The following is a 14,357-nucleotide window of genomic DNA, read 5'->3' on the forward strand; positions in this document are numbered from 1 at the left end:
CCTCAAGCGCACGGCAGTTCCAGCGACGGAGTGAGCCCTCGGAGAAGGTCTCCCATGCATCTCCTGTAATACTGGGGTGCTTCCCCCATAGGTAGGCAGGGTTGAGCTGCAGAGGTTAATTCCAAATATGTAGTCCTATTTTTCCTCAGTTATTAAGAGTTCACCTGCTAGTTTCTGCCCCTGCAGAAACAGGGTCAGCCTGACGTCTGTTTGAAGCCAGGTTTGTGTTGCAGACTTCGAATCTTTGCTTCTTAAGGGATCTTTGCTCCAGTGCCAACTTCCAAGGGACACAGGGAGGAGCTGGTATTGAAAGTCAAGAGCTTTCACAACTGTCAAAGAAAACATTGGTTTAGGTCTGGTTTTAAAAACCAGTATGTTTTGAGTCCTTCACGCTTTTGAAGCTTTTCTCCAAGAAAAAGGGTAAGTGTGCGTGTATGTGTGGTTTTCAAATACAGTAAGATCCTCACCCAATTACATGAATCCAGGACCTGGGGTGCTACATAAAGCCAACAAACAGTCCACAATAAAAACACTCGAGTTTTTTTCCATTTCTGCCTTGATTTCAATACCCTCCTGAGCCAGTGCTTCCTCTCAGGCGGTTCCTTGATGCCTCTCCCTACTTTGACTAAATATTGAACCTCAGGATCCGTTTCTAAAGACATTTTCTTTTTACGGACAAGGAAATGACAGGAGAGGAGATGTCTTTCTTGAGACTACTGCCATAGTCCTGTTTTTCTAGATAAAACTGCTAAGGTACTAAAACAGTATTAAAAATGTTCTTCATTAAGGATGAGAAAGAGAAAGCACGCACAGAAAGTGAACAAGATAGTCTGAGCAAACCTTTGGGTGGATGCAAGAGTATCTACTGATGTGTAAACATATGCGGACACATGGTACACATGCAAAAACTTTACTTCCAAGAAGCCATCTAGAAGAGAAAGACAATCCTGTTTTATGTGAGCTCTGTGAGAAAGTAATTTCAAACTCAGTGTTTAAGCCAGTCAGTCGTTAACTGCTGACTACAACGATCAGAAGTCATGAGATGCCAACAGCCGGCTGAATTTAAAAGGGCAGCTGCAACTCGCTAAGCTAATGGCTAATCTTTCATCTTCCTACCTACACACAGCATGCAACCATCTTAAAAATGTGAAGACTGTCCCAACTCCTTCATCGTGCATAGTAATTCCTTCTTTGTAAAATATTCAGAGGGCTTCAGAAGGCTGAAGCTCCGGCAAGGGAAAAGGATGAGTGTATGTTATATCTGCACATGAGAAGGCAGAGAAGCAGGAGAGGAAGAGGAGAGGAAACCCTACTTCCATTTTCATATATAACCTATTTAAAATTTACTTGACTTCCTCAGTTAATTCATCTTCTTCCAGCAACTTTAATCCTTAAATGGTTATTGTTAAAAAGAAGTTTGTATTCCCTCAAAAGACAAGAGAAAAAGAAAATGACTTTGTCATATCTGACTGGTTCGGAAAATATAAAATCCAATTCTGAAGGAGTGCAGATAAGGGAAGAGCTATGGAAGAGCCATCAGCTTAGCAAACACTAAATAATGAAGAATGCAGAGACTGCCCAGCATGATAAAACACTCTATTAGCAAGAATGTTTTTAAATGAGTGATAATTGTGGCACATCCACAGCAAAAGGTTATTGAATTTTTATCTCTAGGAAGGGGCCTTTTGACAGCCTAACCAAAAAGCCACCAACATCCCTTTTTGGGATTTCCCAAAACATATCCATACCTGCCCAACACCACCTGTGGTTTCTGAGAACTTATAGCTATGCCTATAAATTGCCCATTTGCAGCCAAGGAAGTTTTGCTGGAAAAGCTACCAACTTTCTACAGGGAAGGAATACAGGGCCACCACCACCCTGTCATGGACTTGTTGGAGGTAATGGTATTTCTGGCATTGCACCAAAAATTCTGGTCCCAGTCGCTCACTACGTGCTTTGATGATGCCCTGAGTGGGACCAAGATTTAATCTCAAGTTGCTGGGTCAGAAGAGAGAAACGATCAAGGACCTGGATGTGTGTTCTCATCATGCATACCAACATGTGGTAAGCATGGAAGATAAAGCCCCACCACTGCTACCAGTTAATGACATTACTGCTCTTGTTCAAGCATAGACCCTTCAATGTAGCATCTAGTCTAAGGAGAAAAATAAAGCAGAAGACAGAGTTGCTCAATGGAATTTAACAGCTGCCATCTGCCCAAAGCCAGCTACCCAAAAAACCGAGCTGGGTGACTAACGGCCCGTTGACTTGCGTATAACGAACCACAGATTCCAGTTGCATTGAACTGGAATGCTTGGGCTTCATGTGAGCATGTCTTAAAGTCAAAGTTACAGATGCTGAAATGACAAAGCTGGCTGCGCTTATGGTGATCTGAATCTGAATTTGGTGAGCTTCGGTGTGTGGCAGAAACCCCCTTTAGTTAGCTTTACTTTTGGTCAGCTATTTCCCTCACTCCCTCCCTTCCCCTGATGCTCATTAACATGCTGTGGCTTCCAGCAATGAGCTGCTCAGAAATTCAGATGATCAAACCACGACAGAAAAGAGCAAAATAACTCGTATGACAGTTGAGCGGTACGGCATTAACATTGTATGAAACTCTGAAACAATAGGTAGTTTTAACTTTTCCTCCTCCCAGCTCAGTCCGAGCACATTTGCGTTGCTCTTCTCCTCCTGTCCAGGTGGGATGGAAAGAGACGTCTCATCTCATTTTTCCTCTGTTGCTTATTCTTCCTGTTCTTCCCCAAAAGAATTGCACTCCCCTGTATATCATCATAGCTTGCTGGATTTGCAAATACATCTGACTTACACCACCACCTCTGCCCCACGGCATCACTTTTTACTTCTCCCATATAGATTGCAGTCAGCTCTACTGATGTTCCATTTATGAGATATACTCCACCAGGTTTCATTTATAACCATGAGGTCAACAGCCTCTATCATTTTCTAACACTGCTCGTTCTTCCTCTTGTTTCAGATACTCCCGGCATTTGTCTACAGACATTTTACTGCATTGGTATAAAGTTATTACAAAGGAAGATGAATTTTTATTGTCAGGAGGATGCTGCCAAGTGAAATATTACACTTCGTACTTTTATGTTTATTCACTGCTGCGTGTAATGTCCTCTCAGAAGCCTGAAAGTCACTCTCATGCCCTTTTATGTTTGGAAAATATTGATTTATTAAAAAATTTGAGTTTCAACTAGAACTGAAATTGTAAATGATGTTTTTATTTTTAACAACTTTGACTGCCAGAGCACAACTCCTCACCGCCAAGAACTCTCCCAGTAACTACAGTTCTGTGAATAAATATTTGGCTACTGAACTTTGACAGTATTTTCCATTGGGTTTTGTTTTCTTTTCCTTTTTTTTTATCATCTTCTAAAGTACACCCTGTGAGAGCACAGCAATTCTTCTTGTCAGTCAGGTATTGAGAACTTGAAGTATGGGTTACAGGAATATTAAAGCTATCTGTAGTACTCTGGGTCTTTAATTGTTAGGTGATTGTATAATCTTAATTATCCTTTTGGATCCCAACAAACTGATCACGGACAGCTGGAGTAAAGAGTTTAAAGGTCCTGTTCTAGAGCAGAGTTATAAGCCATAGGAAGGATTGTCAGTCAACCAGAGATGCTCTGCTGTCGAGGGACAATTATTTTAACGGAGATATAACACTGCAACTTTATTTAGCACCAGAGAATTTCCCCCATCACTTCCCACAAAATAAGGCTGAGGTGATTTTCAATGCCAAATTCCCACGAGACCACCGAAGATGTGGCTGCTCGCAGTCCTGCTCCGCTGTGGGCACTTTCCCCCAGGACTCTGCTCTGTATTTGCATGACAAACTGCAGAAATGCCATGTATCCTCGCTACGTCCCCATGTGTCCTGGGATCCCACCAAACTGTGCGGATTTTTTTATGCAACGCTTTTCCTCTCCTTTGCTCCTCATCTACAGCACAGTGTAGATACCTCCTTCCACACCTGAGGCAGCTGCATTTAATACAACCCCTAGACAACAGGGCATGTTCAATATTTGTAAAACGCACAGTAATTTATTACAGGGATTTAGGGCAATACGAGCTGCTCTAACAAATGCACGGTCACCTCCCCAGGGTCAGCCTGTGACGCAGGACAGCGATTGGGAATATCTCGGTAGGCAGGTGAGACCCAAAGCCCTGGCCCTAGGAAAAGCTTAACCCCGTGTCAGCTGAGCTATAGGTGACTCCTCGCGAATTAATAACAGTGGAAAAGCGTCAGTGGGAAGCAGCAGAGCTGAGGTCTGTTTATGTCGAGCTCTACTTCTGGGGCACAGCCACAACCCTCCTCCGAACGTGACCCCGTGCAGACAACGCCAATGACAGCCCTAAGAAGAAAAGCAATGCTATTCACGTCTCTAGCACTTTCCAGACAGAAAAAATATCACTATTCCCTGGGGGAAGGAGCGAAAGCTGAAGCATGGAGAAGTGAAACGACCTCACAAAGGTAGCGCGGGCAATCCTTGACAGCCAGGAGCAGACGTGGTGTCTCCAGGCTCCCCCGTCTCTGCCCTCCTGGCACCTCGGTTCACCAAGGGTTGCTTCTGCCTTTGCAGGCTGAGCATCAGTGCCCCAGTGACATGCACGTTAGGGCATTCCTCATTAAACGCTGTTCAATTTCTCTACTGAATTTATAATCCATGTATATTTTTAAATATTCAGTGATCTAGCGATGCTTTAAAGAAAATGAAACCTGTCTTGGCACTGATACCTGCTCCTGTGCAATGTCATTAGCAGGGACAGCTGAAAAGCTCAAGCATTGAAAGACCCTTCAGAGCTTATGCTAGAAGTGGTGCTCCTGGCACCCTCACGTGGTGCCCACCACCGTCTGAGCAGATGTCACACCACAGCATTCACTAGCAAGAAAGAGATGAAGCTGCTTTGCTTTCTACTTCCCTCTGACATAAACCCGCTTTGAAATCAAGAACAAAAGCTGCCCGCTCCTGCTAAAATCGCATATTTATGCTGGTTTCCATTTCTAAGACAAAGGCTCTCCTATGGGAGCTACTTACTCTGGGTGGCTGAGAGGTTGGAGAAGGCTGCCTTGGTGCGACCTGCTAACCACTCGAGGCTCTCATGCATGTTGGCCAAGGCCTTCAGGTCGCTGACGTCCCGCAGGATCTCCTGTTGAGGGATGAGTTTATCTCCCAGGTTGCCAATGAGAACTTCTGATTCTTTGCCGAAAGCAGCCCTGAAATGCAAACCAAAGCCACCCTCAGAAATACAGCACAGGACTGCAAGCGGGAGACACCAGTTACACCACGGAGAAGGTCAAACCAGCCAAAGTAGACCTGTTCCAGCGTGGGGTCTCAAGAACATTGTCTGGTGGAGTTTTTGAAATCTCTTTACAGCGAATGACACCTCTGTCTCAGGGACGTTCTTTTCTATCGTTCTCCCTCCATTTACAATCTTTGAATTTCACTTCATTCCTCATAGTTACAAACTTCACCCCAATCAACTCCCACACCTCTTCCCCCCACCCAGCATTTACACCTTGCTGAGACAGGCAGGCGCTTTCCGTGTCTCCCTGGAATACGTATAAATAATGCACATGCAGTACTTTTGATCTTTCCTTGTAAATCAGCTCTTCCAATCCCTGATTCACTTTTTTTTCACACATCTATCAAAAGAAATCTCCTGTGAAACCTGATGGCTTATCATGACAAAGTGACAAACAAATAATTTTGAATATCAGTCCGTGCATTATTTTACTTGCACAGAGATAGCACCTGGTGAAAAATGATGACCAAGACAAACGTGTTTACCCCCAAAAAGCTGAAAAAAGTTCTGTCAAGGTGTGTAACTGCTCACTCCACTGTCATGCTCCATCTTTTGCATTCAGATCTAGCTTTCCCAATATTTGTCTCCACGAAGAGCATGTTTGGTTATGTCCCAGAAGTATTTGCATGGCAAATATTCTCATCGCTTTTGCAGGTAAAGGAGGAGACTCCGGCGTGACTTTTTGTGTACCATTAGGATGGAAAAAATCAGGACATGGTTCCTAGATCTAATTACAATAGCTCCTGGCTGAAACCAAGTGCATTTCATGGAAAGCGTCTAAGTGACGGCACATTTACCCTGGTCCTCAGTACACTCTTCCCATCATTAGTTGCTCTTTTTGTTATGAATTTGCATTCCACTTTCATTCAACTTTGCAAATCTCCACTTCCTGTCATTAGCTCTTTTATGAACTTACAATGAGGAATCATGCTCCCGAGCATAATAGCTGCAACGAGCTGCAGCAAAATAATCCCATCAGTGGCATTTTATATACTATCTAAGCAGTTTTATTGCCAGCGTCTCCCTAGATTTGTGGGACTTCACTGTCACTTCAGGAAAGAAAAAAAAAAAAAGAACAACCCTGAAATGGTTTTAAATTGCTCAATTGAATTCATTAAAGGCAAAAAATAGAAATAGCCTTCATTAAAAAAATCTCTTTGAGGATTTTCTTCTGCTTGACAATAAAAAATATACTGCCTTAGGCTGTATCCCGCATACTACGGTTTGGGAGGAATCCTAATCTGTTGGCTGTGTCTGAGGACTGAGACAGAAGAACATATCCGACTCCAGTGGACTATGGCAGTGGTAATTCAGCTGTTCTTCCTCTCTGTAAGATGGGATTAATTTTGATCCGTTCTGGCTATTGGAAATAGGTTTGATCCTTTCTGAACTTCAGGAAAGCTCTTAACAAGCTTCCCTGACCCGGCATTTCTTCGATAGTCATCAGAGGCTACAAAGCTTTGGGGAGTGAGGATAGCTGAGCAACTCATCCAAAGTCCAAATGGGCATTTGAAGGTGAACACAAGGTTGAACCAGGTGGACAAGCTCATAGCTGGGCCAGAGCATTTTTCTTTTTTTTGGTAAAGCACAGTCATTCTTTCAAGTAAAACACGTCATTGACTTCTGCAGCAAACATGAAACACGTCACTTAGCTCTACCCAGCTACAAACACTCAGATATCCTCATCTGTTCCTGTGGAGCAGAAGACATTTCATAGATACGCTTCTTCACCTTAACCAAACCACTCCTGTTGACTTAGACTATCAAATCCCACTGGCAACTGCATTAATCACTTGGAAAAGTAAGAAATGAAACATCTGGTGAATTTCTACCTTCGTTAACATGGCTTTCCGATACAAAATGCCGTAGAAAAAGCACTTTTTTGGGAACCACAATTTGAGAGCTGTTAAATAAGAGTCACTACCACGACGCTGCCCACAACTGCGATTACAAATTCGGTTTTATCGCAGGGACAACTCTTCTGCCTTCCCACACGCAAAGAGAAACGGTTTTGGCACCGCTTTGGATGGACAGCCTGTGCATGAATAAAACAGTGCTTTCAGTCAGGCTGGGAAAAATCTATGTAATACAAAGCATGGCGTATTTCCTATTTTTGCTCCTGGGAGGAATACAAATAAGGTCTTCCATGGGAAGCTATACTCTAAAATGTTGTTGGGATCAATGCGATTCTGCCACTCGCTCTAAAACAACAGAAGTTTGTATCAAAAGGACAGCGAATATATTTAATTGTTTTCTTTAATACAAATCCTCGACTGCAGAAACCCCAATTCACTCTTTCGCACAGACGGAAACCTATAATAGAGACAACCTTCAGCAAGTAACTCCCTTTTAGAAGATAACTTTAAAGAGTTCTGGTGGATTCCTGGAATTTCAATTTAAACGTGCTGTTAGCAAACATCTCCCTGAAGCAAATTGTTGCTAGTGTTCTGGATGCCTCCTTGAGAGAATATTCACTACATGCCTTTCTTTGTCTTTATTAAATTTGCAAGGCTAAACACTTAATGGGAAGGATCTAAAAACCCAAATCCACTGAATACCCAACCTTAACTCTGCTCTTTTGAATACCTGGATTAAAATTGCATCTTCAGACCTTTGATTCCCATACAGTTTCTCAGCCAATACTTGTCACATTTGTATCTGTAAGTGTGTATCTAAGTCAGAGCCAGCACATACAAAGAGATCGGCAGCCACCTTCTGCATTTAATTTATGAGTTTTTGATGGTTCAGTGGGTACCTTTGGTTTGAATTGCCATGATTTTGAAAAATCAAATCCCATCCTACCTTACTCACAAACTTTGCTTTGGACTTTGCCAAAGCTTCTGAGAACAGTAAAAGATCCTGCAACTTTTGGTGACCACCCAAAGATGGAAATTTCCAGCCACGGAGACGATATATTTTAGAAAGCGAGACGAACTCATAACCAAGTGGTTCATAACAGAGTGTTTTACAGAACTGTATCAAAAGGCAATGCTCCACTCTCCTGCGATTAATTCAGCTGTGCATATACCCACGCTCAAGATGGAGATTAATATTGCATGTCAACGACACTGCGAATAAAGCAAATTCAAGTGCCTTTCTTCACTGTCCAGCTGTTCCTTTGTGGGAGCTCCCTCTTCCTTATACCGGTATCTGATGCTGATGCCGCACTGCTTCATTGCCCTTTAGTCTCGATTCCCATGGGATTTGTGTGCACCGCAATAGGGTTCACTCTTAAATCTCCGCTTTGTCAGAGCAGGCCGGCTGCGCTAGCTTAATCCTCGGATTAACTAAGCACTTCATTTTGTTTCCCTTTGTTAAACCATCTTAATATCTCTATATTTTTTTTTACTTTCCAAACACAGCGACCAGCAATGCCTCAGCTTTAGATCCACCCTGTTCTGGATACTGTATAGGATGCATAGCGCATCGTTGGCATGGTACCGGCAGGGATGGGGAGAGGCCGCTGTCCTGGTTCCCCAAAGAAGTCTTCTGCAGACAGAGCGGCTTCCCTCTCCTCCAGCAGCCAAGAGCAACGGTGATGTTTTTAAGGGATGAGCTGTTAACAAAATTAAACAACCTATTGAGCTAAACAGCCTGGAAACAGAGGGACTGATGACAATATATGAGGCTTCCCCTCATCCTTATCTCAGCATATAGATGAGAGGATGGGAAACTCATACGTGAGGAGAAGAAAGGCCAGGGACGAGCATGTGCGATAAATCAAGATGACCTGGGCTACGTTTAAGGCGCTCTGACCGTGCCAGAGCAGGGCTGAAAAGCAGCCAAGCGTCCACATCAGTACTGCAGAACGCGGAAGGAGGTCTCTGATGTACCCTTGGCAGCAGCTTTACGTTCACTTACTGCTCCTCTCCCTTTTCTCTGCCAAGAAATTACTGTCGATTATCCCTTTGGCAAATAACGCCGAGGAAAAAGCTCGCTGGGAGGGTGTGTGGAGCTGTAGGAGGAGGGGGGGACACCAAGCAACCCCCTTGGGAGCCCCCCAGGAACACACTGACCCAACAAGGACCTCCTGTCCTTTCTCACACCCTCTCGACCGCAAAACTCAGAGGGATGCTTTCTGCTGAGCATTGGATGCTTGCAGAGGAGGAGCAACAGAACGAATTCAAACCACAGCTGAGAGCAGCGGGCAGAGCTATGGCTGTAGAGGAAATACCCTAACAATATCTGTTAAAGTGTGAACAGGACAATGATGCAAATGCTCTAGGAAGAGCCGGCAAAACAAGGATCACTGCTTTGTCATGGTGTTGTACCAAAACCACATTAAATTGAACATCCATGAAAACATTAATGAAAACAATTACTGGGTAAAAAGCTTGCCATATAACAACTCAATATGCTACCTAATATAAAGTGCTTAAAATACGTATAGTGTATTATATATACAGTCTCAAAACATGATACACATTATAATGGAAAGATTATATCGATATATTTGCATCAGTTTCATTGCACCTTTGCAGCTTCTTTTGGATCAGTAGATTTTTCTATGCATTTATGTCATACAGAAATTTCTATAAGCCATTTGTTTTCTATTCCTGCACTTGAGCCATAGAGTCAGCCCGGAGATTGTGCTTAAAAACTATGTATAGAAACTACCCAGGCAGACAGATTTTCCCTTGACAAATTCAAAGAAATTCCTATTATGGTCTTATTTATAAAGAAAAAGAGAAAAGGTGGTTTGTTGCTTCATCTTGCACCAGAATTTGTTCAACAATCGTAACGAAATCATGCAAGCACCAAACCAAATAACCCACGTGGGCTTTTTCTGCAAAGGGAAGCCCTCTGAAATGATTTGCTCCTGCAAGAACAATAAAACCCAGCCCAGCCATCTTCCTGCAGAAGACACCGTTTCACTTGCTTCAAAGATTTCAGCACCTGAAGGTATTTTAAAAATTCAGCACATGAGGACACTTTTCACAGCACATCCAAACAGCGCTGTAGTCCCGATAAAAAGCTGCTGCAAAGGATCCTCAGTGGATATAAATTCACCCCGCCAACCTGAGGTATTCAGCTTTAAAGAACTAGCTAAATATCTAGCCCATCCTAAAAACGACCCAGATTTGAGGTTCATTGGGATTTGCGAAGCCTCGACAACAATTTGTGCATCTCTATTAGGGACCGGCGTGATCGGCGCCAGCGCTCCCCGGCAGCTCCAGATCTCTGCTGAGAGGTTGCGACACTGTCAAAAAGCAGACATCACTAATTGACAATTTTAAGCTGTAACATCACACGCCATCTTCTCGCTTAAATTTATTTGAATATTCCGGTCTTGTTAAGTTTATATTATACAATTTATCACAGAGACAAGGAAGTGTCTTGGAGTATATTGTGTAGCTCTAACAATGTGATTTAGTGATACAGAATCTTGTTAAAGCTGGAGCTGTTATTAAATCTTTGTGGAGAAGCTGAATCTCCATGTTTCCACTCTGTCTTCCCCCTCCATCCTGCTACGCAGTTTAGGGGTGCACACACATTACCCCAAAAAAGGATATTGGAAGAGCTGGGCATTGCTGTACTCTTTTCAATAGACAATGCAATTTGTAGGATTAATGAATCTGAAGCTGGGAGATTCTTCCTGGATTCAGGTTCAGATGACATGTAATCCTCAAAAAACCCCAAATCCAGCCCAAATCCTCCAAAATTTCTTTTGCCTTCGCAGGACAAGCAGAGGCAGAAGGAAATTTCTCAGATACAGAGGTGCCCTGTGAAGATCAAGGTGCTCACTCAATTTTACACCTCTCGGATGAGACTCTCGACAGCAATAGGATTTACTATCAGTTGTGCTCATGATGAGGCACATTTTCCTGTAGGATCCACAAATGAGATGTAGAAACCCATTTCATATAAAGAAGCAGACTGTCATCAAATGGAAATGACTCACACCTATGGTATGCTCAGATTCATAGTCCCACTAGAGGGAAAAAAGGTCTACAGTCTGTTGCCAATCTTCCAAAATCATCGTTTCACCCATTAAAAGTACTGTGAATGTAATAAATAGAGCCTGAGAAATTGGAGAGGGAGATCTTTCATTCCCGAGAGAGAAAGAAACAAGGAAAGAGAGACAGAAAAGCTACAACTGAGAATGGGACGGAGAGCTAAGAGGTAAAGAAAGGGAAAAGCCTTCCATAAAACACCAAGTTTCAAAAAAGGACCATGCGGCAGGAGAAACACTAAGACAGCAAAAGAGAATAAAACCAATGGAAAGCTCCAAACCCACCACTACAAAACCCACCCATCAGACAGCAGATGGAACAACCCGAGGTTTAGCTTTTGATGAAAACTTGGCCAGTGCCTCCTGGCTGCCCAGAGAGGTGGAACAAGGGAAGATAACCCTTCCCCAAGGTAGGACCTGAACTCCATGCTTGTGCCATCATGGCTCTCCCTTTGCACCAAGGGAAGAACTTGATGATCCAATGCAAATTGTCCCAGCTCATTCCCAGTTCCGCTTTCTGGGCTTGCACAGACTGTTTATTTACACAATGGGAAGTTTACAGAACATCGATCCCTTTGGAAACAGCTGAAGCAATTCAAGCTGTGACCAGTCCTAGGAGCTCTGTACCAACCTCCTGAATTTGCTTCCCTCGAGGGAAGAGCTCACGGGAGCCTTTCTAATTCACTGCGGTGCAAAATCATGCCTCAGATCACTAGCTCCTTTAACACTGCATCTTGCTCCCAGGGCTAACCAAAGCTTTGTGTTTGGAGTAGAGATGTGCTTCATCGCCCACCATCAGCTGTGCGCGCTCTGCCCCACGAAATGGAAAGGAGAGGAGATTTCATTCTCTGGAGGGGACCCCGGTGTCTTTGCTGCCGTTGGATGGATGATGTGCTCTCCCAGGGCACAGGCGAGAGGTGCTCCATGCCTCAAGGGAGCTGAGGTGAGTTAGTGGTTCCCAACAGTCCAAATATATATCCAAAACTGAAGGGTACCTTTCTCGCTCCCATCATGACTTCTGGAGGGACACCCTTTAGCCCATCCCTGCTCCCCCCCTTCAGCCTGACATTTCTTTCTTGTCCAACAGTGACACATTTCCAAAGCAGACCCACATCTGTTCAGTTGTTCAGTTTTGGGCCCCTCACTACAAGAAGGACATGGAGGTGCTGGAGCGTGTCCAGAGAAGAGTGACGAAGCTGGTGAGGGGTCTGGAGCACAAGTCTGATGAGGAGCGGCTGAGGGAGCTGGGGTTGTTCAGTCTGGAGAAGAGGAGGCTGAGGGGAGACCTCATCGCTCTCTACAACTACCTGAAAGGGGGTTGTGGTGAGGTGGGTGTTGGTCTCTTCTCCCAAGTAACAAGTGATAGGCCAAGAGGAAATGGCCTCAAGTTGCGCCAGGGGAGGTTCAGGCTGCATATTAGGAAAAATTTCTTTACTGAGAGAGTGGTGAAGCACTGGAACAGGCTGCCCAGGGAAGCGTGGAGTCACCATCACTGGAGGTGTTCAAGGAACGTGTGGACGTGGCATTGTGGGACATGGTGTAATGGCCATGGTGGTGTTAGTTGATGGTTGGACTTGATGATCTTACAGGTCTTTTCCAACCTTAGTGATTCTGTGATTCTGTGATCTGGACGGAGGCTCCAGTTTGACATTGGAAATACAGCCAGAGGATCAGCATCAACTAAACCAAGGGAGAAGAGATCCCAAAAAACAGCAAGGATACTGTAACTGTCCTGACCAATACCATTTGGGATGATTTGGGGAAGGATCTGCTGTTGCACAGGTATCCTTCCATGTTGCTCAAATATACCCTCTCCTTTTGGTGCAGAGCGAGTGAGGATGAGCAGCCTCAAGTGAACAGGAGATGGAGGGGAGGAAGCAGCAGGCAGCTGGAACACACAGGCAGCTGTGTTCAGGGTTATCCTCGTTAAAAAAACAAAAGCAGTGAAAGGAAAAGTCATGTGGTACATGGAGATGCTGAGAAGTGGGTTTTTATTGCTCCATTAGCTTTAGCCCGAGAATTTGATCCCACGTTCAGTGTTCAGGAGCTTGCTGGCATCAACAGGTGAGAGGGAAATCACCATCCCCCTCCTAACGCAAGTTTGGTATCTCACATCTGCAACCAGAATAATCTGCGCTGTGGTGCGATCTTCAGACCAATGTGGGGTTTCTAGGGAAATGTGTTGCCCCACGAATTGCCAGCACACCTTCTTCCTCAGCACCCCGAAGACGTGGTTTCCCTCGGGTGCACAGGGCCCCTTGCCACCCCTGTGCTGCAGAGCTGCACCGAAAAACAAGTATTTCTGCTGTAACTCGAGCGCGACCAGATCTGCAGCTCTTCTTACATTGCTTTTCCTCATCAAAGGCAAACCTGGAAATGATACATCTTTGGGTTTTATCACCAACATATCTGATTCAGTAATGAACTGAAGGCTAACCTTTATAAAGCGATAAGGGCAGCATATTTCACACTCGCCCCAGTGCCAAATAGCCTTCAGAGCTTTAAAAACTAATTATACGAATAGAGGCATGACTTTTCTTTCCTTTCTCCACTTGCCAAGTTCTGAGCTACTATAATATGCTCAATCAGGTCCCTTTGTCTGGCCAACCACACCAGAATATTAATGGGGAGATTCTGCTAGTATCTTACCCTGCCTTTTGACATCTATTCGCAAAAGAGATAGTGGCAGGTTAAGACAACAAAATCAATCACTGTCAACACAGATATGAATGAGGTTTTTTTGCAAAGACATCGCGTTTGGATGCTTCTTTTTAATTAAACAAATGAGTTACAGGAAACCTGGGAAGGGAAAGAAAACTGTGCACTGTTCTCTCTTCCTGCCACAGTACCAAAACTGGTGGTAAACTTTCAGGACGTATTTAATTAGCAACTTTCAAAAAGGGATGCTGCTGAGTTGTTCAAGCACTGCTGTCAGCCTTGTTTTATGTCCAAAAAGAACATGCTCCCATGTTTCATTAAGCTTAAACCTTCCTTTCCAGGAAAGGATGCTTAGTCCTGTCCCTGCTAGCTGACCAGCGGGGTCCATGAACACAGGTGGGTATCTGTATAT

The 14,357-nt window shown here is 44.0% G+C and overlaps 1 protein-coding gene across 1 annotated transcript in view; it reads right to left on the minus strand.

Moving 5' to 3' along the window:
- EXOC4 (exocyst complex component 4) overlaps window positions 1-14,357 on the minus strand; it is a 413,543-nt gene that overhangs the window by 51,226 nt on the left and 347,960 nt on the right. Inside the window, exon 14 of the mRNA XM_059816543.1 lies at window positions 5,067-5,245. Within this exon, the coding sequence (XP_059672526.1) occupies window positions 5,067-5,245 (179 nt within the window). The remainder of the gene's footprint in view (window positions 1-5,066; window positions 5,246-14,357) is intronic.

Source organism: Gavia stellata, chromosome 4, assembly GCF_030936135.1.
Source record: "Gavia stellata isolate bGavSte3 chromosome 4, bGavSte3.hap2, whole genome shotgun sequence".
Classification (NCBI taxonomy): domain Eukaryota; kingdom Metazoa; phylum Chordata; class Aves; order Gaviiformes; family Gaviidae; genus Gavia; species Gavia stellata.